A 26,276-nucleotide genomic window follows, 5' to 3' on the forward strand; every position below is an offset into this window, starting at 1 on the left:
TCGTGCCTCAGTTTTCTTACCTGGAAAATGGAACTGGTAATAGTTTCTACCTCAGATTACATTAAATGAGAATATGTATGTGAGAGTGTGTGTGTGTGTGTGTGTGTGTGTGTGTATGTAAGAGAGAGAGAGAGAGACAGAGAAAAAGAGAGAGAGAGAGAGAGAGAGCGCAAGTGCTTAGTACAGGCCCTGGCACATAGTATGTTCCCAAAAATGCTAATTATCATGGTTAATTATTTCATTCTTCTGTTTCTAAATCAACATAGTATTTGGATGTATATGTGTGTATATACACACACCCCCACCAATATATCCACTAAACATGCTTCATACGTTTTGATCAGTCAGAACAAGAATGTGAGTGTCAAGAACTATGAGGTTAGAGAATAGATATACTAGACTGTTACACTGGACTATTATTAGGCAAGATAACTCATTTTAGAAAGATAAAGTATCTTGAAATGTTATTTTAAAAGAACAACAGTATTTGAAGTAGGGAGTAGAATTTCTGCTTGCAGGAAGGCTTTCTGCAAACATTTCTATTTTCTTCCCCATTTTTGTCACCTATCCAGGTTGCCCTTTTGTCATCCTCTCCATAGGCAAAATGTTCCAGGGGTGGCTGCCTTGTACCACGCACCAAGGGGACTGAAATGAGCTGATGCAACGAGTCTAACATCCACCCTTCAAGTTTTACTATTCAAATCAAGGCGCTGTTCAATGTGGATCCTTTTGTGGCCCCTTAGCCGCATTAGAAAACTGTGCGAGCAAGGGCAGGAGACAGGGAGATGATTCCCGGAATCAAGAGCTGATTTGCAAGCCTGAGGAGTTTGCGTGAAAGGCAGCAGTAAAAGTCAGTCATCAGCTCTGATATTTATAGTGAGAGGGAGGAAATAAAGAAAAGAAAGCCATGAAGTGTTATTGGGAAATCAGGGAAATAGAGACAGCTACTCAATATAACTTATACCTTACTACCTGTTCTCCATTTTTTAAAAAAAAATTTTTATGTATGTTGTATATGTGGGGTCTTTTTTTAAGAAACAGAAACAAGAAACTGTCCTCCCTCTGATCAATGGTGTATGACGAGTTACTACATTCTTTTGACGGAAGAAATTGAAATGAACTAACCACAAATGCAGGAAGATGAGATCTAAAAAGCAATATGAGGTTTCCTTTTTTCCTTTGCTTTTTTTTAGGTTAGAAATTAAGGAATCATGCTGAATTTCAAATAAGCCTCCTGGTCCTAATACCAAACTTGCATATTTTGCAAATTCAGATGCATTTTTATAAACACTTTATAAAATACCTGCTATATAGTGGAAACTGGCAGAAAGAAGAAATTCTCACATGATGTTAGAAGAATATCTAGTGGCTTGAAAATAAGGAACAAAAAAATTATGCAAACAGCAAGCATTCATTTTATTGTCAATACTCACAAATAAATAAGTAGTAATAACAGGAAGTCTCAGATGCTTTGAAAACTATTGGAACTGCTGAAATGGCACAGAGTTAGAGTTTTAACATGCCTTGATGAACTGTCACGACTGTAAGAGCAGAATTATCTGGACTCATTGCTTGTTTTTGTAACATTGATTTATTATTATCCTAGGGAGAATTAGACCATGGTGCTTGGAATTCTAACTGACCCTCCACACTTGGAGATTACTCCCTTATTCTATCTAGCAACTAGAAAGCAGGCAAGCATGTTGGAGGAGAATATTCTCAAATTGCCAGTAAAGTGAAAAACATATATGTACTCTTTCTTTAACTGTCTTCTTGGTTCTTTGAAAATCATTCATTTAGCACTAAAACTGCTCCTTGGAGTAGATCTAGGACCCTCTGGGAAAGTTTATAAAAGCATTCACCTAGGTCCCCATGAGGCCACTGGGTTTCCAGGGCAATGAGTTAACTAAACAAGCAGTAATCACAAAATGTTAGACTCTGTCCACCCCTTATTTTGCATGTGAGAAAACTGGAATCCCAGAGGTTGACAGCCTTGCCCAGGCCACACATGTCATGGGTAAGGCTGGTCCTAGAAGAGTATTTCCTGACCTCATCTAGTTGATCCTTTGATTACAGCATTCTCCCCGGAATTCTATGGTACCCAGCACCACTCCAGTGCCTGGCACATAGTAGACTCACAATAAATGTGCATTGACTAACTGAATGGTCCAGAAGCCTTAATGATTGAAAATATCATTTTAAATTAGTTGAAAGCACTGTAAAATCTGTTTTTTAGATTGGATAGCCAATTGCAACAAGCCCGTTATGAACAAGAGGAGGGGCTGCTAAATAATATAAACAGGAGGAAAGAATTCACCTATAGCATGTAGTAACAAGCTGAAGCATTCCATGATGCTAAGCTGGTAACATGTGACTGTATCAGAATCATTAAGATATCCTTACCTACAATGGAGAAAATGTAGCATGGGATTCCTTTGCTTTCTGCTGCTTTTGAAATAGCAAGTGTATGTTCAGATATGTTCAGAATGGTTCTTTTAGAGAAAAGAGGGTGAAATTTTGACATCAAAAGGTCTTGAGATAACCACAGTAATGAGAATGACCACTGGGAGAAAAGCATCCTTCTTTTATACCGAGTTAGAATATAGCTATTTTGAGCATTTTTATTCAAAATTGGAAATTTTGCTTAATTTCCATTTATCCTGTTCTAAGTCAACCAACCCTGCAAAGCAGAGGCATGATTGATCTTAAAATGTCAATCTCTTACCTAAAGAAAGGAAGAAAAGATTTATTTAAAGAATAAAATGTCATAGGGGTTCTTAGGAGAAAAGCTCCTGGGTTCAGATTTTCTTTGACAGCCAGGCTTCCAAATGAGTAATATTCCCCCTCTATACATTTGTAGCAGCTCCCCAGATAACTATGAGCACAGATAATCAGACTGGCAAATGCTTCCACATTTCAGGGTCCTTTTTGGCAGTTAATCTACCCAGGCACTGACTTTCAGTAGAGTTTTTGGTACTGAAAGAAAAAGTCCTCAGGACTTTGAGGAGATGATAAAAATTCTGCTCCTGGGTATACTCACCCTGATGAAAATGCATCCACCAGGCTGAGGTTGGGGATGAAGGAGCTGGGATCTAATGTCTTCTGCTTATTCCAGGGAGGACAAAGGGAGGCAAGTGAAACCCACCATTTGGAGAGCTCACCTGAGTACAGTTTAAAGGATGAATGGGTACAGAAAACGTGAATGGAGTCATCAGAGAGCCTGATGAATTCTCAGTGTCTATATGCAGTCTTCCTGTTGAAGGTTCAATATACACATTATGCTATATTTCCAGCATCTACAACAGTGACTGCCTGGCATACAGTAAGCATTTGATGATTATTTGTTAAAATATTTCAGTGTTAAAATTAGAGTAAATTTCCCACTGGTTTAGATGCAGACAGAAATTTGAAAATTTACCCATTGTTTTCTGACCTTTCCAGTTAAAAAACAAAACAAACAAGAAATGCATTTAAAGACACCTTGGGTTTTATCTAAATTGGCCTGCTGTTTCAGAAAGAATCTTACTCAAATCACCCTAGATTAATGAACTCTATTTCTAAAGACATTTAGATGGAGAAGGGCTATATATAAGGTCTAGAGACTGGCACATTGGTTTTCTTTGTGTGAGGATAAATAATTCCTGCTTTTCAGGTTTTCTGTATTTTCCAGATGATGGGCAAGATTAATGGTGACTGTTGCCATTGTTCTGAACTAGCTAGAAGGACCTCTTGTCATCCTGACAACCTGGAAAACTATATCTGTCTCCTCATCCCTGCAGTCATTACAGAGAAGCAAAAGGCAGAGAGGAGAACCACTGCCACTGCAGAAAACCAGACTAAGGAAGAACCACTTTCAAGATGGGAATCTGCAGTCTGCTCTCACTCTCAGGGAGCCTGAGGAATAAGTCAGTCTCTCCAAGGACCATCAGGCTGCCAGAACCGAAAAACTGTTATTTGTCTCCTCTTAAAGATGGGGAGGGACAGACGGCACAGGTGAGAACACAGCTGTATCTGGCTATACTGAAACCTTTGGGAGAGCATGGCCCCAAGAAAGAGAAAAAAAGGGAATGGGGCCTGCAGCGGCCTGAATATTTCATTTTCAACACCATTTCTATTTTGAAATCCTAACCCCCCAATATGATGGTGTTAGGAGGTGGGGCCTTTGGGAGGTGCTCAGGTCACAAGGTAGAGTCCTCATATGGGATTAGTGCTCTTATGAAAGAGACTCCACAGAGCTCCCTAGCCCCTTCTGCCACAGGAGAACACAGTGAGAAGTCGGCATCCTGGAAGAGAGCCCTCCCCCAGCCAGGCTGGCACCCTGATCTCAGAATTCCAGCCTTCAAATCTGCAAGCAATAGATTTCTGCTGTTTAAAAGCTACCTAGTCCATATTGTTATAGCAGCCTGAACTGACTAGGACAGGGCCAAACTAAGAATGTTCCCAGTTAATTCTCTAAAGAATAAATCTACCAGGAAGCCACCTATTCCTGGTTTCCAGACAATGCAAGGTTCATTCATTTATTTATTCATTCAACAAATACAGCAGCTCAAACCAATGTTACAGATTGGCCTAGCAAATATCTCTGCTTCTTGGCAGAGAATCAAGCAAGAAACTTACATGTGATTTTGGACTATTCTTCTAAATAATTTCTCTAGGTTACATAGCTACATGCTTATGATTCAAACATACTAAGGATAAAGGGAATATTCTCAAAATTAAGAAATTATTTAAAAGGACTGGGAGATTTTAAATTGAACAGAGCTTAGCATGAAGTCAGGGTCTGAATGTACCAAAACTGCTATATCTTAGCAAATTTACTCCCTGATGGATGGCATAATCTATATGAAAGTGAACATGCACAGGCCTTTGGATCCCTAGTGGTCGCAGGGTAATACTCCAATTTATTTGGAATCTGCCAAGGAAAGAGTTTACCCTTTCATTCATGTCTCATTTTCTGTTTTTGAATTTTTAATAAATTTTATTGATTCTTGACCATTTTTCTATGATACACTGAGAAAAGTAAATTAAGTGTTTCAGCTTTTTTTCTGAACACCCTCCATAGAGTTTAATGATATTGCTTTTCCTTTGTACAGTTCTCAGGTGCTGTTTTCTCCCCTCTGTGTCAATGACTCATCATAGGAACAAAAAGGTTCCCATCCATCCCTTACTTGGCATCTATCTGGCTGTAAGTGAAGACATGGGCTTTATCCATAAACTGTTGTAGTCAGATTGTTGCAGAAATATGAATTAACTGCAGAACCAATGTAATTCTGTTACCAGGAACCAGAGAGTTAAATCCAGGATCCAAAGCAATACCGATTAGCAAAAGTGCTTGGGATTTCTATCTGAATCATGGTGGGGTACTAAGGTGTAAGAGGGGGTGTGAGATGGAGAGACAGAAAACCTCATCACAGCACGTGGTAGTTTCTCCTTAGGTGAGCCTTGTGGCTCATTGTGCCTGTCAAGTAGGCTAATGCACCTGTAAATTTCCTCTGGCAGAAAACACATCACAGTAGCAGCACCAGAAAACAACACAACCAAACTGTGGAAGACTGAAAGCCCAGTGCTTTTCAAGGGTGATCAGAATATAACAGAGTAAAAAAAATACAAGGCGTTGAAAATAAACAAAGGCTAGGAAGAAATGAGATCACTTTCTAAGAAAAAGCATTTATCATTTATAGACCAAAGGAAATGCTTCTCCTACAGCTATTTCTTGTATATTATTTGGCAGTCTCAGTTCAAGGTCAAAAATATCAAAGGGCAAAAGGAGTATGACTTAAGATTTAAGATTTATTGTGACTGGCTTTGTAATTGCATAAATATTAAATATGTCAAAATAATAATAAGCACATTACCCAGATCTCCACACATTGCTTTAATTTTTAATGTAATCTTTTATCTGTCTTTTCCTCAGCTGGCTGTGGATCTGTGATTTGCATAGCTAGAATGATCTGGTGCCATCAATTTAGTAATGAAGTTACTCATTGAACAGAAGAGGCTGCTAAAAGATTATACAAAGCTGCAGAAGAGTATGGAAATGAAATTTTATGTTTCAGGTAAATGGGAAGTTTATTTTAGAGCACACTTCTCCATTATAAATTTAATATAACCACTTTAAAATAAATTTGGAAAACAGAGAAGAGGGAAAAAAGCACCTATATTTTCATCAATCTAACAGTGTTTTATCTATTTTTTATTTTTTTAAATAGGATTTTTTTATTGAAGTATAGTCAGTTTACAATGTTGTGTCAATTTCTGGTGTACAGCACAAGCACAATGTTTCAGTCATATGTGCATATACATATACTTATTTTAATATTCTTTTTCACTGTATGCTACAAGATATCGAATAGAGCTCCCTGTGCTATACAGTATAAACTTGTTTATCTATTTTGTATATATCTGTCAGTATCTGCAAATCTCAAACTCCTAATTTATCCCTTCCCACCCCCTTTCCTCCTGTAACCATAAGTTTGTTTTCTATGTCTGTGAGTCTGTTTCTATTTTATATATAAGTTCATTGTCTTTTTTTTAAGATTCCACATATGAGTGAAATTATATGGTATTTTTCTTTCTCTTTCTGGCTTACTTCACTTAGAATTACATTCTCCAGGGCCATCCATGCTGCTGCAAATGGCATCATTTATTATTTTTTATGGCTGAGTAGTATTCCATTGTATAAATATACCACAACTTCTTTATCCAGTCATCTGTCGATGGACATTTAAGTTGTTTCCATGTCTTGGCTATTGTAAATAGTGCTGCTATGAACATTTGGGTGCAGGTGTCTTCTTGAATTAAGGATCCCTGGATATGTGCCCAGGAGTGGGATTTCTGGATCATATGGTAAATCCATTTTTAGTTTTTTGATGAATCTTCATACTGTTTTCCACAATAGCTGCACCAAACTGCATTCCCAACAACAGTAGTCCCTTTTCTCCACACCCTCTCCAGCATTTATTCTAACAGTGTTTTGTATTCTGGTCTTTTATCCAGGTGCATTTACATTTTTATCATAGATGTAATCACAGTTCTGGGTCTGTGTATAATTTTTCATCCAGATTTTTCTTTTATTAATATGGTTTTCATAACTATAACTTCTATGACTGTAAAATAATAATAATAAAAAGTGTCCAAAATTTACTCACCCACCAAATTCCTGGTGGCTAGCATTAGCAGAATAGTTAAGCAAAAGACACTGGAGCCAGATGAATCAAATACAGCTACCTAACTGTGTGGATTTGGTCTGGCTAGTAAAGGCTGTGCCTCGGTTTCCCTATCTATAAAATGCGGATAATAATAGTGCCTCTATTAGAGTGTTCCTATGAGCATTAAATTAAAAAAATCCATGGAAAGCACTTAGTCTGTCTCAATTATACAGTAAGTACTAAAACTAAGTGTTATTAAAGACAAAAATGTCAAATATATTACAGTGGGTTAAAAAAAAAAAAGCTTGAGTTCTACAAAACTAAGTATCCTGAATACTACCATCATTCCAGACATTTCCACTTGCCTTTTCCTAGTAACTCCCCACCTCTACCACTAACCAGACTTAGACAGTTAATACTCCCTTGTTCTGTTTCACACTTTAACATGTAAGTACGCTTCCCTAAAAATATAGCTTAGTTTTGCCTGTTAGTGAACTTGATATAAATGGAATCACACACACACACACACGCACACACATACAATATCACTGAACTTAGGAAGCATAGAGTCTAAGGCTTGGTTATGTTGTGATTAAAAAAACAAAACAAAAAAAAAGCTTTGGACAGTGAGCCAGAGAACTTGGCTTCTAGTCTAGTCTCCATGAGATCTTGCGCAAATCTTTTTGCCTCTCTGGGGCCTCCGTGTAAAATGTTTGGATGTGCTAAGTAAGTGTCTTTGGAGTTTTAAAGTACTAAATTGTTAAGCCCTTCCTAGTTGAGTACTGTGTTGGCATATGAGAAGTCAGAGCCAAAGAGAATCCAGAGAAAGGCCTGGGGCTTGCTGGAAGTAAGCCTCCTCTTCTAAAAAATCATGCCAATAACAGTGTCAGCAAACAACAGGCTTAGAAAAGTGAAAATGATGATTCCACATCACAAATAATTTCCTGTCTCTGATATATGTACATTTAGATATCATATTGGCCTTAACATACATAGAGAATATTTTCCCCAGGATAAATCATAGCCATTAAGAGTTGACTGTAAGGACTCTGGAGTTCAAATAAATAATCATGTAGTAGAGATTTTCCTGGAAAGAGTCAGTTTTAAACATTTGAACCTATTATCTCTGTGTAAGTATTTGTATTTCTCCAAATACTGCCTGGGTTAAGTACTGCAGGTTGGGTCACTCAAACGTCCATTCTACATTCTTATTATGGTAGCTTTCATAATGCAGAGACTGGAAGCTAAAACATTTCCTAAAGTTCTTTGCACCTAAGGCTATGGATATGAATGACGTCTGTCAATTAGATATACTCGTGCAAGATTTAGAAAACATAGAGAAGTTGAAAGCATCCTCATGACCACTTCTGATTGTATTTCTTTATAATTAAGGTCATAGGAAAAGTGTTCTGGAGCAATGTTCCACGGTTCACTATTTAACCTCTTGGAAGCCAATAGGCAGTTGTGGCAGTAGTGAGAGCAGTAGCTTTTTGACTCCACCTTCTATCATAGGGTTGTGTCATTGAACATAGTGTTCCAGTCATCCTCAGCTCCACTGATAGGTCAACTCTGTATTGTGCTAGAATCATTCATTCTTAGGCCTAGTCTGTTAACTCATTTCTCCAGTCCTACTTAAAATACTTAGAACTGTTTCTATTTATTTACACTGAACCTTGACCAATACACATCCTAGATGTTACTTCAGAAAATCTATTTACTGTAACACAAGGTACAAAGTATTGTAACTCTATAAAATGATACAGTAAACACAGAAGGGGTTTTGAAACCAGAAAAAATAAGCTATAGCATATATGTATCCTAAAGCAACTTATTTAACCTCTCTGTATCTAAGTTCCCTTATATATTTTTAAAAATTCATATATATGAATATATCTATATGTATATATAAAGGGAACTTAGGTATATATATATATATGTATGTGTACATACACATATACATACACATACATATATATATATATATATGAAATAGATATCAATGTACTAATCTTACAGAGTTGTGAGAATTAAATGAAGCAACACACGTAAAGTACCCAGCATTGAATGGTCACTCACCATACAGTTCATTCCTTTCTGTCCCCTTGTTGGATATCCTTTAGTAACTGAGGTGAATGGTAAAGTAATATGGGAGGAAATTCTCTTTAAAAAACTTAAAAAAATGTATAGGAACATAAAGATTTGGCACACAAAGATCTGATTCACAAAGAAGAGAGGAATAGCTTTAATTGCAGCTCAAGAGCAAACAGACTTCTATTATGAGTACTACCAATTCACCTTAACTTGTGGCTCAGGGCTCAGATAATCTGTTAATTAATCCAACAAGTATTTATTAAGCCTCAACATTGCTAGACACTCCTTTACTCATTAAGACACAGTGGTAAATCAAAGGAGCTTGCATTCTATTGAGAGAGATAGTCACAAAATAAGTCAATAAATAAGTTCAAATGAGAAGGACAATGAAAAAGAGGCATTCCTCCTTTAGCTCTCTTTCCCTTACCTTGCCAGAAGTTTATTATGTTGGCTGGCTCACACACTCTCTCAGCTTCCTTCCATGGGAGGAGAGGCACAGGGAGGTGGAGATTATGTCAGTAACGTCCAGATTCTCTTAGGTAGGTGAGTAGTTTCAGGATCTGTGAAGAGTCTGGGGCCTGTTACCATTTCATAGACGCCAGCAGAAAACACAAGATGCCTGGACTAGAGAGAGACAAAGGAGCATGTCAAAGCATTGGCACAATGTTGGCACTAGTTTCCCATGACCTCTCAAACCCCACGGGGTCCGAGGGGAAGGGTCCACATAGACAGTAGTTTTCTGTCACAGCCAAGGAATATTAAACTCAGGGAATTTACTGCTTTTATACTGTTTGGTAAGTGAGCCTGCTCTTTGTTTGGGAGAAGATATTACTTGGTTGCTTGCTTCAAATGCAACCCTGAGAAATGACCCAAGTAAAGGGTAGTTTGGGCTCTATATCCTTGGCATACCCAGAAATAATGTGTAGAAATAATATGTTGGCAGATTGCTCTTCTCAACAGGTGGAGGGGAGAAAATAACTGAATTCTCCATTCTTTATAGTTTTATGCAAACAAAATTACAAAATTTTCTAAAGTTCTTAGAACTTTTTCTCTACCCTCTTCCAACCTTTCACCCCAGATATGATGTATTAGGCATTTGAAGACCTCAGACATATTAGAGTAAAAGTTGACAGGGGAAGACAGAAATTTTCCCTGTTATTACCAAATATAACCTGAGGTTTTTGCATGGATATACAGCCTCTCAACTCCGGACCTCACACCTTCTAGAAACCTCACCCGAGGCTCTTTTCCTATTTAAGATAACATTGAGTGCTCATTTTAACAAATCTCCACTGCAAAAAACATATTTAAGTGGGAGAGGGGAAGGGCAGAGTATATGCTCTCAGTCCTGAGCACTCCTTGTATGGCCATTGCTCTAGGATCCTGGTAGGAAAGGCCCTTCATGGATCATCCTGAGTCCACTTTCCTTGGGCTCTCAAGCCAGGGGGAGAAAATTGCAGACTTGCTCTATAACAAATCACTGCTGTCCCATTATCTATGTGGACTTCCTACTTTCCACAGTGGCTATTTCAAATGTTCTCTACCCTACTCACCCCTTCACGGAACCCATCTTCCCCTTTCCCAGAGAAAATGGAAGGCATCTGGGTAATGCTCTCCTAATATGCCATTTGTTATCTTTTGTAATCCTACAGCAAATACTGAAGCACAGCTATTATTATCCAAATGTGGTAATGTTAGAAAATGGAGTTTTGGAGATGTTATACAACTTTCTCCAAATCACAAAAACTGTGTGTCCTGGAGAAGGAATCAGAAGAAATCTTTATGGCATGGGACCCTCCCTCATGTAGGCTTCTAGAAATGGGAAAATATAACTTCCATGTTTTGTGTGTGTGTGTGTGTGTGTGTGTGTGTGTGTGTGTGTTCCTGTAAGAGTCTGTAGCCTCCTAAGCCACAGTAATGTGTGCACTATAGAGAATGTTTGCTTTCAGTTTTCCTAGAAACATTTTCTCCTACCGCAAGGATTAGATCTGTAGCTACCTGTTTCCCTAATGACAGAGCTAATTGCTATGATCCAAAGGGTTAACAAAAACTCTTTTATCTTCCCCAAAGCAAAAATTTATATCCTAGGGAAGGTACCTAGGTTAGTTCTGAAGGTCCTGGGGAGACTGGAGTGCTATCTTTCTAGTGATTTAAATTTCAAATAGAAATGAGGCCCTGGAGCTTGAAGACATCTGGCATAAGGAGACACTTTCAGGAGAGGTGGAGGGCAGCTGCCTCTTTTACCTTTATAAGGAGAGAAGAATCCTTTTCCCTTGTCCCTTGTCTACAGAGTATCTGGCCACTCATGTAAGAAAACTTCCATTGGCTTTCATCACTTGGTCCCAGGGGTAAGGCCTGGGGCAAGCTGGGAGAGGGAGCATGCAGTTCCTACTGTGGGATAATAAGAAATCTGCCTCTGATCCAGAACACCTCATGTGCCCATTCAGGATGAAATGAATAAAGATGAATATGAAAAACCCAACCCTAGACAACTCAGAAGAGGGAAAAGGACATAAATACTTCCAGACCATGAGATAAGTAGCTATAAAAAACACCGGGTAATATTTGAAGAGATAAAGATAGAGAGATAGTGTTTGAGTTTCCCTGTGTGGAAGGAGGAATTTGCTGGCGGACAAGGGAGCTGAAGGACATTCCAAACATAAAGAATTATACCATGGATTTGAGGTGTATCTTTGTTCAAGTTTTTATAAAATTGGCTCTTTCTTCAAGGTAGTAATTTACTTCTGTCTGTCACAAAATTTTCCTTTTATATTGATTTTATTAGAATAAGACATTCTACTGCCATCTTCCAGAAAACAGTTTAACTATACAAACTGACAATATCAGCAATATGTATGGCACTTCTTGGAGATGTTCAATGTGCTGTCTGCACAACCATACATAGTAGCCCTGTTTGCTTGGCCCATTAGAGAGAAGGGAAGTGGGTCAGCATAACCAGAGTGAAGGCTGTATGTGAAAGCACAATAGGAGATAAGGCTGGATAGAAAGGCAGCAGCCAGACTCCTGGGTGTACATCACCCCAGAAAATCAAAACCACAAATTCAAAAAGATACATGCATCCCAATGTTCATAGCATCACTATTTACAATTGCCAACATGGAAGCAACCTAAATGTCCATCAACAGATAAATGGATAAAGAAGATGTGATATATATATATATAGAATAGAATACTACTCAGCCATAAAAATGAATGAAATTTTGTCACCTGCACCAACACGGATGGACCTGGAAGGCATTACGCTAAGTGAAATACGTCAGAAAGAGAAAGACAAATACCATATGGTATAATTTATATGTGGAATCTAAAAAATACAACAAACTAGTGAATAAAACAAAGAAGCAGATTCAGATATAGAGAACAAACTAATACTTACTAGTAGTGGGGGGGAAGGGGCAACATACTGGTGGGGGAGTGGGATCAGATAGGCTCAAGGGTATATTGTGAAATAAGGGAATATAGCCAATTTTTGGAATAACTATAAATGGAAAGTAACCTTTAAAAATTGTATTAAAATTTAAAAATTAAGAAAAAGAAAGGCAGAGGTCACAGCTTGAAGGAACTTGGGGTCCACACTAATGTGATTAGAATCAAACCTGAAGGTGCTGAGAAACTACTGATAGATTTTAGGCAAGAATATGTCATTGAAATTTTTTAAATTTCACAAATATGGGAAAGTGGTGACATTAGGGCAAGATAGGCAGGAGACCTTGTAAGAGACAGACCGGAAGATAACAGGAACACCATGATAGAAAAGGACATGGAGGAGGCTTCTTTGGTCCCAGGGTGGGAGTGGGGCATCTTCCTTTCCAGAGTGATTCTCTCCACCAGAGCTACTGACCTCTAACGCTCCATCTTCTTCTCTACCACCTTGATCTTCTACTTAACTCTTTTTCCTGTGTCTTCAATCTCTCTCCGCTTGCTTCATCCCTATAGCCTTTGGTTGCCCCCAAATGTCAAAGTCTTGCTTCTGCTCACCCCTACTTTTTCACATGAGTATATCCCTGTGAATTATAGCAGCTTTATTCATCCTTCAGACTGAAATTCCTGCCCTTCTAAGTAATAAGTGGCTGAGCAGCTCCTAAGCAGCAGTGTGGTGGCTAAAGATTCACAAGGATCACAACTGAAGCTGCTAGGTTGGCATGCCACACTGAGAGATTCAGCCAGAAAGATGACCACAGGCTTATCTGGATTCAGATGATTTTTTACTTGCATAGCAAAAAAAAAAAAAAAATACCAGCAGGGTGTCACCTCCCCACATCTCTAGTCCCCCTGGATGACAATGAACTGGAGGGACCCAATGACAAAGACAGTAGTGATGGTTGATCCGTTACTGAGAAGCCATCTAAACTACAGCCGGGCAGTTTCTAGACTTACATAGAAGTTTGCAGCTGTATCTGGAGGAAGGTGGGGTTAAAGTCCTGTGCTTAGCTGAAATTAGGGAGTTGGATGAGAAATGGTTTCATGGCAGCCTCTTGGCAGCTCTTCACAAGAAGCTTATCTTCCCCTGGTCGAGGAGGAATTGTGGGGCATTCCACTAAGACTCTGGTCAGACTTGTCTGTCTGGCCAGTGTAAAGCCATGTAAGGTTATGAGGAGGCAGAGCTGTCTCTCAGTAACTCTACCCCTAACCTTTTATATACCCAAGAAAGAATTATTTTCAGGAGTTTAGGTCCCCATTAGATTACCTACTTAACTGTACTGATAAATTGCAGGTGCTTGGACCAAACATTTTCCATTTGCCTTAGGCTACCTCAGATGAGACTGACCCCAACACTGACCCCTAGCAGGATGATCTGACCTATCTGAAGGATAAATTGCAAACAGGCTCCCCAACCAGAGCCAAGCCAGCTAGGCACATCTCAGGTGCCTCTGAGATAGATCTAAGAGAGCCACACTGCTTTCTCTCTAAGGTAGGAGATAGACTGTCCCACCTTCCCTGATTCAGTAAGCCAAGTGCAGCAACAGGTGTCGCCATTTGAATGTCTTTTACCTTGACCGGCCAGCAGGAGTTCTGGAGCAATGTGATTGTCTATAACCACCAGCATTAAAGACTTTAGACTGGTTTTTGTCAGGCAAGTATAGGCCTGATGTCCACACAAGCAGTACCCTACTGGAGGCATTAACTGTATTAAGAGTGATAAGTATCATTTATTGGGGTGAGTCAACTTTGTGTTCCTTGTGATATATAAACTCCTTGGTTACAGCTAAATTATTGCTGCAAAACAGGCTTGGAGTGCTTCTGAGAACTATCTGGCTAGCATAGCCAATCAGCCTAGCCCTCACAATACGCACTGCTCCAGGTAAACTGGATTCTGCTAATAGGTTTGTAGTGACTTCAGCAATAGCATTTTGCTGACATGGGGGTCAATGTTTGATTTTTCAGTGTCCGGAAGAACATTTGTTAAGCCTTTAGCAGTAGGGTCAGGTGGGAGTGACAGATGCAGCCATCAGTCAAATTCAGAGTAGTAGCTATGGTCTGGGGAAAGCACACAAGAGAATTTTGTTTTTTTCTTAGCTGGTAAATAGAGAATGCATGAGACTGACAATAATACCAGGCTAGGGGGAACCATATTAATGTCCAGAAAATTAATCTTGTTCTGTCGTCACTGCTGGAAGTCATCCATCTGAAAGGTCAACAGTCCTTAGTTTAAGATCTAAGGACCCAGAATCTAAGTTAAGAATGTGTATTCAATGAGCAAAGCACTCTGAGATGCCAGGCCCTGTATCCTGCAGGTAAGAGCCAAGAAAGGTTAATGGGTCTTCACCCAGTCCTGACTTCCTGAGGTGTAGGGTGTTCCTTTTCTACCAGCTGTGTCATTGCTTCCCTTCCAGAGCCACATAATTGGTATGACCAGTCTCTGCAGCAATCACTTCACTATTTTTTCCAATTCTATAATGTCTAACTCACACCATTTGCTTGGATTTCTCTCTCAGGGGCTTTTTCCTTGTATAGCTGGTACTATCCTTGAACTTATCCCACCCCTGAGGTGTGGGCCTTGCCAGGACCACTTTAAGAGTTGTCATCTCACACTCCTGATTATTAGCTGATGCCTTTTAGTTCAAATAATCTTCTTAAGGTGTGTAAAAATATTTGCTACTTCCTGCTCATCAGATCCAATCAGCATACTGTTGTCATTATGAACAACCAAAATGAACCAGTGTGATGTTTTGTGGACTGTCAGGACGATCAACATTTCTGTAGGCTGTATTAAGGAGAACTGATGTGTCTCTGAGGCAATACTGTGGAGGTATATTTGTAACAGGGAAGAACAAATCTGACTCCATATTGGATGTTTCTTTTTCTTTAACCTTTGATTATTCTACTGCTTTTGCTATAAGTTAAGAATGTTGCCTACAGGATGAAATATACAGGATAGCCCATTCTCAAGGTTCTGACCTTTAAAGGTATAATGCTTTTCCATTCATACAGAGATAAAAACTTGCAGAACAGAGAGTAACATTTGCCTTATTGGAGGGTTACAGGAACATCGGGGACTGACCTATGTGAGCAGCTGCAAGAACAAAGGAATCCAACACCAAGATGTTTGCAACAACCAACTACTCCCCCTCCTCTTTTAGTATAAAAGAAGCCAGAATTCTAATTTGGGAAAGATGATTCTTTGGGACACTAGTCCATTTTCCCAGTCTGCTGGTTTTCCAAATAAAATCACTATTCCTTGCCTGAACAACTCATCTCTTGATTTATTGACCAGTCATGAGGTGAGCAGTATGAGCATGGACTCAGTAACATACTGTTGGCCCAGTTAGGTAAAAGCCAGATGCTTCTGGTGGTTTTATAAATAAGTATAGAGAAGACACCATTAGCCACGTCAGTAGCTGTACACCAAGTGCCAGGTGCTGTGTTGATTTGTTTCAGTAAAAATACTGCAGCTGGGGACAGCAGCCACAATTAGAATTACTCCTGATTAATTTTATAATAGTCCATACTCATTTTTCAGGATCTACTTCTGCACTAGCCGAACTGGTGAGTTAAATGTGAATGTGGTAGGTATCAGCACTGTTGCTTTTTGCAAGTCTTTTATGGTGACACCATTAACAGGGAAAAACAAATCTGACTTCATATTGGAACTGTTTCTTTTACTTTAACCTTTGTATTCTATTGCTTCTGCCACAAATTAATCATTAAAGGGATGTTGCCTATAGCTTAAAGTATACATAATAGCCTATCTCCAAGATCCCTGCCATCTACACCACACATTTCTTTGAGACAGGCTTGAGAAAACATTCACATACAAGGTTGTTCCTTAAGAGGACACAGACTCTCCTTCAGTCAAGGGGTTCTGGGCCTATGAATTGATATAGGTCTAAAAACTGAGTTTGAGTCCACAGTGGTGACTCAGGTCAGATTTTAGCTACCTGATTTAGAGCTTTTCCTGTGATAAATATCAAGCAGTACTCTATTAGGTTGCCTATCTATTTGTTCCTAGGGCATCTCTGTAGGCCAAGGCAGTCTTGTTGCCTGTATACACTTGCTGCCCTTTAATAAGGCAAATGTACCCACATTATCTTCGGTGGTTAAGCATTGCTTGGCCTCTGCTGTTCTGGGATCCTGTCATCCCCATTAATATCAGTGAGTCCACCTCAATAGTATGACACCCTATAGTCGTACATGGCCTATAGAGGGCAACATCCACAGAAATTTTCAAAGATGCATCTCTTTCTCTCACTAACATATTTCTCAAATCTTCAGTGAAGGGAGTATCTTCTGGGACTTTCCCCGGAACATATTTGGGGGATGGGTATGCATGTTACATGTAATAAGTTCAGTATATTTCCCTAAACTTTAGAATTCTCTGTTTCACATCACATCAGGGAAGCTCTGGCATTTCAACCTCACAAACTCTAGGCAACTATTGAGTCTAAGTTTCTATCAATCAATCAAGTAAGCTATGAGAACCACCTCTAGCTGCATGAGCTAACACATATGATTAACACCTTAACAATAAATTTGGCTCAGTGTAGTATTATATTCCATCCTCCATCGTCTAACACCCATAGAAACCACTCCCACACATGTTCTCCAGGTTTCTGCCTATATATTAGCAAAGTCTTACAGTTATTTTGGTAGGGTACTTCTTCCTCCATCATAATGTGCACTTATCCCCCAGGAACATGCTGAAATCTGATTCTAGTTGTAGGAATACCAGCAGTAGAGAGTGAGTACAGTCGGTTTTAAGGAGTATGTAAATTTCCTCTCAGGACATCAGCCCCAGATGAATTTTCAAGCAAAGGAAGCCTCAGAAACTCAAGGGAAACTTACTTCCACTAGTAAGGGTGGAAGTGACTTTGGGGCACAAGTTTTTCAGTTTCATCTGGGTCTAACCCACTCCAAGTTTTGGGACCTATTATTTAACAACATCCTAACTTTGACAAGAGATACTTAACACATCTGTGAATTCAACAGTAGCTGTAATTCAGTAACCTAAAAATTAAAATTTTGTGTTTCATCTTCAGCAATATCATTTTGTTGCTACAATCAGTAAGAGTTGTTTGCTTTTTGTTTTGGGTTTTTGTTTTTTTTTTTTAGAATCATATGAAAGCTCCTGGGGTCTCATACGATAACTTTGAACCATGCTTGTAATTTCTCTGTAAGCTAGGAACTCAGAATCCATCTTACACCATAGCGCTAATAGTCACTTTATAGCCATAACAGTCTAGTGTAGCTGCCATTTGGGGACTTCAAGGCACTTGGTACTTCATCACATCAGCCACAGATGACTGTGATGCCCTAATTAATTACTAGCATTTTATTGTCAATGAGCTCAATACTAAGCTCCAGCACAGAGGTCCAATCAAACCAAAATCCTATTCCCATCGTTGCAGGTGTATCTCTTGGAGCTACAGGTAAAGCTGAATAAAAATTAAAAGCTTAATAAAAAGTATTATTTCCTGTAACAGGGTTTTGAAGTAATGAGAGCTTCACTAGTGAGAAAAGAATCCTAGAGAAAATAGAAATAGCAGCCCTAAGGAGCTAACCTGATAATTAACCCTTGGGCTAGGAGGCAGAGTTCCCAAAGAAGAGCTCCCCCAACCCTTTTCTGTGCTAAGACAGAGACCTAATTGGAGAGGGCACAGCCTGGCTCAGTAAATGGCAGAGAAGTCATTGTGGCACCACACCTGCAGAACTTGCTGGGAATCGGCCCTCTGGAATTTGCTACAAATCTTGCCTCTAAGGTGCTTGGAAAGCTATTCATAAGGTAATGTCTCTCTTTAGGCCCTCCTAATGACTAAATGACTAGAGTTGAGGGTGTGGGAGGAAACTGCTGGTCCCTGAACACCATAGAAGCTTGGCACTGGAGAAAGCCAGATAGGTATACCACAAGAGCCTGACTACCAATACACCAAAAACACTTTTTCTCCTGTAACGCCTCTTTAGCACGCTATTCTGACAAAGCTTCAGCCTCTGCTGACCAAGGAAAACTTACTTTAGAAGGCCCAGATCCATTTTCACTGCGCAGTCAAAAAAGGGTGAATTTGGAGTTGACAGCAAGAAACCAATAACCGGTACAAGCATCACTTCTCGGGCTCCCCTCACAGATTTTGTAGCCAGAGTTCTACACCTGTCTGGAGGGTCCTTTGGCAGGCTCCTTTCCCTCAGGTTTCTCCAGAAGTCACCAGCAGCAACGGAGGAAAAGATGAGTCTGAACAGAATTCGCAGCCCCCTTTCTCCTCACCGAGTTTCCGTCCAAGGCACGCCAGGCCCTGGACCTCAAGGAAAGGAAACCCGGGAAGCGAAAAGGAAACCGGGAGAAAGCTCAGCGGTACAGGGGCTGCCGGCGCCTTCAGGCCTCTCAGGGCCACAACTCCAGCAATACTCCCTCGCAGGTCACAAAAGCCCTCTGAGGTCTTCCCACCGCAGAAGCCCGGGAAGGCGGACGCGGGGCGGGCCCCGCGGGCGGCGCGTTGTGATTGGGCGCCCCGGAGCCCGCCCCCTCATGCCGGAGCGTCGGGAGGGGGCGGGGCCAGCCGCCTGCTCGGCTCCGCGTCTGCGGGCGCCTATCGACCCAGAGGCCGCTGCGCCGCGGCTGTCTTCTGTTTGTGGCGGGCGGTGCGGGAGCGCAGAGTGGCGCTGGAGAACCGGCGTTTCCTTTCGCAGCTGCCGCCGCCATCTCCGCGTTTGCGAGGCTGGAGGTGGGGAGGGGACTCGCGGCTGCAGCTGGAACGGGCTTCTCTCCGGGGACAGTCCTTCCTTCGCTCTCCTTTTCCTCCTCCGCGCGCCGCCACCGCCCGCCCCCTGCGCCCTCCCGGCGCAGTCCGGGTCCAAGAGGGTAGAGGAAGGGACGGCGGGGGGCGGGAGAGGCAGGCGGGCGGACGAGCGCTCGGAGGAAACTCCTGCCCGACCCGTGCGTCCCCGCGCCCGGGGTGTACCCCGGCCCGGCCTCGGCAGCGGCAGGAAGGGGCTCAGTCGGGGGGGGCGGGGGCGGTGCCGTGGGGGCGGGCCCGCCGTCCCGGCGCTAAGTTGTAGGGCCCGGCTCCTCCCGACCTGATTTCCTTTCCCCACGGCTCCTCGCACCCAGGTCGGCGCTGCCGGCCCCGGAGCCGCCGAGCCCGCACCTCCTGGGTGAAGAGGACACGCCTGCCCTCGTCGAGAAAACTTTTCCTGCCGCCTCGGTGGGGGCGACGGTGGCAGGAAGTCCGGACAGCGACCTCTTCTCTGCCGGCCCCGCGCGCCCTGCCGGGTGCTGGCGCTGAGCTCGAGATCAAGTTTGAGCGGGCCCCTTCCGGGCTGCAGACGGGTCCCGCCTCAGGAGGGACGCCCGGCCACAGGGAGGGCGGCGGGCCGGGGCGAAGGCCAAGGGCGCCGGAGAGAAGGTGCGGAGCGCGGCCCGGACCCGCATCCGCAGCCGAGGGCTCGGAGAGCACTAGTACCGGATCAGGGAGCCTCCGGCGGCCACTTCCAGAAGTCCACAGACTGCCTCCTCCTCCGGGTGAGGACAGTGTCCTGGCTCCGAGTCTATCGAGGAAAAATGAAGTTAAGCCGCCAGTTCACTGTGTTTGGCAGCGCGATCTTCTGTGTAGTGATTTTCTCGCTCTACCTGATGCTGGACCGGGGTCACTTAGACTACCCCAAAAACCCGCGCCGCGAGGGCTCCTTTCCCCAGGTAAGCACCAGGGAAGCAGTGGCGCGGGGCTCCGAGAGGGTAGGCGTGGGGGCCCGTAGTTACCCGCTGCTCCGCTACCTTTCCCTCTCTTCAAGATTCTGCGCCGGGGCAGGAGAGGCCGAGCTGGAGGAGGCTTGGATCCTCTTCCAGCCCGGACTCTGCAGCGTTGGGACCGCGGTGACAGCGATCCGGGAGCTGCCTCCCCGCCGGGCGCGCAGAGTTAACAAAGTACCAGGCAGCATGCGGTAGCCGGATCGCGCTCAAGGGAAGTGGCCGGGTTCCCGACGCTCGCACTCGGGCCTTTTGAGGTGATCACCTGCTGGCAGTGAAACTGCGCGGCATGGGGCGCTCTCTTGCCGGCGGGGCGCCCGCTGACAGCTGTTAGGTAGCCTCTTGGCCCGCACAGGGTTAAGCTGTCCAGACCCCCTGCGCGCACCCACTCAAGGAAATGGAGCTAGCATCTGGGTGGTGATGTTGTTTAACCCCACTATTTCTTGAGAAATAAAAGTTTATTTCGTGTTGCAGACGTCTTTCTCAGATATGAATCTGTAGGGTGGATTTTAGTGTCGTCATTCTTCAGCTATTACATCGGGTTTGTTTGGAGCCGACGTGGGAGCCTAGTGGGGAAGCGCATGTTATACTCAGGCCGGAAGCTGTGGGGCGCTCAGTCCTGAGCCCAGCGGTCAGATTGTCAAACGACTTGGGAAAACGACACGTCTTAAGTCTTCTATTTAAAGTTATCAAAAATAAGCAAAAGGAGACAGTCGGTTCTGTTTGGGAGGATACTGCGACGCATGTGCGATTTCAGTTTCAGGTTATTTGCCAATGACCTGTATACTCCAGAAACTTTAGTAAAACGGGGTTTTGTGTAGTATCCGCTGTAATGAATGAACCTGAAGAACTCAAAGCCCTGACAGGCTGATCTATCAACTAGTTGGTTCAGGGGTAGAGAAATATAGGACGTAACAAGTTGGAGATTATTTTTTTTTCTTTTGTGTGACAATGTAAATGGCCAGAGAATATTCTTGCCTTTTGTTCTTATCATACGTTAGGACAAAAGGCTTGAGTTTCATGAAATTAGACTACTAATTTTACCTAAGTTATGAAAGTCAAAAAAGACTCCTTTGTGTATGGTATCATCAACACAGAGCACTCAAAACACGTTGCAGATGAGAGGTATTAAAAATCTGGTTGTAAATAGTTTTATCAAAAAATATAAAAGCTTTTGCTTTTAGGTAGTATTATAGAGAAAATATAGTGAGATAAACACTATTAGATATCTTTAAATCTTGAGTTTAGGGTCTGTCCAGTGCTTGTTGATTGGATAAAACAGTTAAAAAAAAAAAGGGCATAAACCCTATGAAGCCAGAGCAAAAGGAAGAGTTTTAATCCTTGTTTAATATGTTGTATAATTTTAGGGCTTAACTTACTGTGCTTTTTCTTCTCCCTAGTAAATCCATTTTTAGAATTTTCTTCATTACAGGAAAAAATCCTGAAAACTGATAGATTTTACTTAAAGTGTTATCTTGAGTAATGTCCTTTGGCTTTGGCTTGATGATCACTTGGAAATGATTTATGCAAACATCTGGGGCTGGGGTTCTCTGGCAACCTTGACATTTTACTATTTCTAAAGCAGTGAGTGACTCATTCGGTTACTGTGAAGTCTTAGGCAAAGTTAATTCCAATATTTTAATATCTACCCTAGTCCTCATCAAGGGGCTAAAGTTCTGCTTAAAACATAAAGCATTTAACGGAGAGTAACTGGTTGCTGGAAGAGAAGGCTCTGCATGTATTCTGTTTTGTGTGCAAGGAGAGAGGGTTGGGAAGGTGGAACTTTTTATACCTAAGTTTACCCTTCTGAGATTTTCAGGACTGGATTTTTGGTTCAAGAAGGCACTATGGTTGATTTAGTTTTGGAGAGCTACTGAATCCCCAGGAAGGTGGACTGGAAAAATGCTTTGTAAACCTCACTCTTCTATGTCTAGTATCAGCCTATGTGTCTTAGCCTTACATGATAAATTTCATTCACACAACCACCACCCAGTGGGTGAGGAAACTTAGGTACAGAGAAATTAATTTGCCTAAATTTACACTGCTAAAAACTAAATTTGAACAGGCAGCCTTTGGAATGTAGGCTCTCAGCTGCTATGCTGTACTGTCCCTTAGTAATTCTTTGCTTCCTGTTTAGGCCCCAACCTTCTTGTGGAAGGATCTGATGTAGAAGACAGAGCATGTTGCTCTGTGGCTCCTTAGCTTATGACTTTTTTTTTTTTAAGGAACTTTTATTATGAAGCAGTAATGAATGTGCCCCCTTTTTAAAAAAAAAAAAATTAAATGTTGGATTTTAAGATAACTGCAGGTTCACATGCAAGTATAAGAAATAATACAAAGAGATCACATGTATCCTTTACAGTTTTCCCCAGTGGTGACATCTTGCAAGACTAGTACAGTATCACATCTTGGATACTGATATCTTGTTACAGCCAAGATAGAGAACATTTCTATCACCACAAGGACCCCTTCCATTGCCTTTTATGGCCATACCCACTTCCCTCCTGTTTCCACCCACCTCTAACCCCTGGCAACTACTCTGTTCTCAATTTCTATAATTTTGTCATTTCAAGAATGAGAAGTAAAATCATATTGTGTGCAACCTTTGGGGATTGGCTTTTTTCAGTCAGTTTAAATCTGGAGGTTCATCCAGGTTGTTACATATTTGTTCCTTATTATTTTTTGTTGTTGTTCTTATCTTTTCATTTTTCTTTTGTTCCTTATTATTATTGAGTAGTATTCCATAGATAGAGCATAGTTCGTTGAACCGTTCACATATTGAAGGGAACATCTGGGTTGTTTCCAATTTGGGGCAGTTTATTATGAATAAAGCTGCTGTGAACATTATAAACATTTGTGTACAGGTTGCTGTGTGAACAAAAGACCTCATTTCTCTGTGGAAAATGCCCAGGAGTACAGTTGCTGGGTCATATGGTACAGGCGTACCTCAGAGATATTGTAGGTTTAGTTCCAGACCACTGAATGTGCTCCATTTTATGAAACATTTAATGCTTGAGATTTATACCTCCTCCAGAATGTCTTCTAGCTCACTTTAGAGCTAGACATTATAATGAAAACCATTATGCAGCATAGCATCCCAGCATTTGAGTTGATTTTTGTTTCTTTCACTGCTTCTAACTCCTATGTAAACCTTACTTTGATGAGAACACCAAACATAGCAAAACTAGGTTGTACTATATTATATTACTTTGATGAATTTGGGTACTGAATTCCTTGGGTTTAATAAAGCCAAGCTAGTCAGTCACTATAAATCATTTTTAGTGTCTAGTAGAATGATTTCTCTAGAAAGGGACTGACTTCCTCTGAATTGTCCATTTTAGTTTCTTCCAGTTAACATGGAACCTTCAGTAAGGTATATATTTGGTCCATCTTGTAAGCAAGATCTGTTTTAAAATTGTCCTTGATTGAGAGCAATCTATTTGCTGTTGTTCTATCTTTCGTTATTTTTCCCTCCTCCCACAAGTCAATGTTTTCCATCATTTGGCCAGACTCTAGGGTGGAAGTGGGCCCAACTGCAGGTGCTCCAGTTTCTCCCACCCTGGAGCAGCTGCCTGTCTCTGAGATAGTCTTTGGAAATCTCCTGTGCTTCTGGGAGGAATTCCTTGGAGGCCTGGAGGCAACAGGTGGCCTTGTCTGTTTTAGCTTGTGTATATACTTCAGGGTTAATAAATCTCAGCTAGAAAAATTAATAAAAATTCCACTCTGAATGAGAGTCTGGCCAGGGCCTAACGCCCTGAAGATGCTTTGAGGTAATGTCAGAATTCGAGCAGATGGAAAGGAGAAACATGGTTAAGGTCTTCCTGAAATTCTTCATCACTTCCTGCAAGCAGATTTCACAAGTTGCTTACTATCTACATTGTGTATAACAGGATGTCTTATTAGTGTCTTATGTTTGGATCTGGAGAATTAATGAGTCAGGTTTTGTATAACAAATGATCCATCTTTAGTATAGCCTATGATCATAGGGATTAATATTAAGTCTTGAAAGTTCGGAGGTTGAGACTGATGGAAAATGTGAGAGTAAAGTTTAGATTTTTCTCTTTGTGCCCAGATAACACTTATCAAGTGAGAAAGTGTGAATGTCTCTAAGTATTTGATTGAAAGACATGGGTAGGTGGGAAGTTCTATGCCTTTTTTTTAACTTTTAATGTGAAAATATAATACATATATAAAAACAAGTTTAAGCACTTTACCTCTCTAGTGCTTTTTCAGGAGTTCAGCATAGTATTTGTTTAACAAAAGTTGACCTCAATCCCCTAGTTCTTTTTCCTACTTTCAGAAATCTGTGAATCTTAGTTTAAGAATGATAAATAGAAAAATATAATCTTTCCTGCTTCTCCATACTCCAGTGCACTCTATTTGTAAACTATAGCATTTGTTGCTGGGGTTTGTGCAGTTGTGTATAAGGGAGTTTCATTTCTTGGGGTATACTTTTTGAGATCTGTGACTTTGGGGAAGTGACGGAACTTTGATTGTGGTGGCACCCAGGGATTGAGGAGAAATGAGTACAGGGATGGGAAAGGCCCTGGAGAGAATGGTTTCCTACACCCTCTCCTGAGTCCAGCAATCTTTCAGGACTCCTCCTCCTCAGCATGTTTCATTAAGACCCAAGCTGCTGCTTCTCTGCAAACTGGGACAGACACTCTTGACTGCATCTGGTCTGAAGGCTTAAGTTTGTTATTTTTTAAATTGGATTGAATGTCTTGTTTCCAGATCAGCACTGGTATCAGGGCCTACACAAATACTTTTGCTTGGGAGATGTTGCAATCCTGTTTATCTGAAGGGCATTTTCTCTGTCTCATCAAAGGATATCTATCTGGACTGTAGGCAAAACATTGACTAAAATTACCACTTTTCCTTGTTGATTTTACTTTGAGTCAGCTATTGCTTTTGGTGATAGCTGTTAAAGCTTTGGCCTTTTTTGACAGATTGGACTGAGTGTCGAGATTTTCCTAGAAGGAGTAGTTCAGTAGCTACTGCTGATCCCTTGCTTTACTTTGTTTTTTTGAGTCCAGCAGTCTTAGTTTTCCCTTGTTCCTTCACTTCGTTGGAGATCTTTAAGAAAATGGACGGATATTCAACAGCTGGGGTATAACCTCTGGTTGCTGGCTTGTAAAGGCCTCATTGTGTTTTTGGCCCCTTCTGTCCTAGTGGTCAAGTTCCTGGTAGCATCAGCTTTTATGTCCATGTAGAACTAAAGAGAGGAGAAAGAGAAACTCTAAAGAGTAAATTTAGCTTCTTTTCATAGTTGTGATTCTTAGGTTGATCAGGAGAGGAAGTAGACCATATTAACTAAAACGAGTTTCTGTTTCACTTATAGGTATCATGCCCAAACTACTAACTATAAGGTTGAAACCATGTTTAGGTTCAAGCACATTTGAGAGTTGATTATACAGAAATGGAGTTCAGACCTAGTGCGTGAGTATTGCTCAAGTTGCCTTGTGATAGGAAGGAAGTAAATCATTTGATTTGAATAAACTCAGTCTCTTGCGGTTATAATGTAGCTTTTCCATGAGATAGTATTTCAGGCAAAGTTATTTGTACATTTATGCAGACCAGCGCATAGTATCCAGTAAATATTTTATATTAAATTTATAAATTTAACATAGTATCTAAAGAACTGATCAACCTTGAAGCATGCTGGTTTAAACCTGTACATACTCTACCTCTGGCTGCATGACAGACTCTTTGCCTCTGCAATTTGGAGCTGGATTCGTTGGTGTGAGGTCTGTCCTATGCACTGTAGAATGTTTAGCATCATCCCTGGTCTCTACCCAGTACAAGCTAGAAATACCTTTTCCCAACTTGTAGCAATCAAA

General features: G+C 41.2%; 2 protein-coding genes across 2 annotated transcripts in view; one reads left to right on the forward strand and one right to left on the reverse strand.

Annotated features, from left to right (window-relative positions):
- Positions 1–20,121, reverse strand: part of LOC141575530 (uncharacterized) — a 147,344-nt gene extending 127,223 nt beyond the window's left edge. Inside the window, exons 1-4 of the mRNA XM_074354919.1 lie at positions 20,027–20,121; positions 19,797–19,971; positions 18,709–19,737; positions 9,667–9,863 (exon numbers count right to left, since the gene is read on the reverse strand). Coding sequence (XP_074211020.1) covers positions 19,075–19,737; positions 19,797–19,971; positions 20,027–20,121 — 933 coding nt within the window. The 3' untranslated portion in view covers positions 9,667–9,863; positions 18,709–19,074. The remainder of the gene's footprint in view (positions 1–9,666; positions 9,864–18,708; positions 19,738–19,796; positions 19,972–20,026) is intronic.
- MAN2A1 (mannosidase alpha class 2A member 1) overlaps positions 20,103–26,276 on the forward strand; it is a 152,571-nt gene continuing 146,397 nt past the window's right edge. Inside the window, exon 1 of the mRNA XM_010971473.3 lies at positions 20,103–20,385. Within this exon, the coding sequence (XP_010969775.1) occupies positions 20,251–20,385 (135 nt within the window). The 5' untranslated portion in view covers positions 20,103–20,250. The remainder of the gene's footprint in view (positions 20,386–26,276) is intronic.

Source organism: Camelus bactrianus, chromosome 3, assembly GCF_048773025.1.
Source record: "Camelus bactrianus isolate YW-2024 breed Bactrian camel chromosome 3, ASM4877302v1, whole genome shotgun sequence".
Taxonomy (NCBI): domain Eukaryota; kingdom Metazoa; phylum Chordata; class Mammalia; order Artiodactyla; family Camelidae; genus Camelus; species Camelus bactrianus.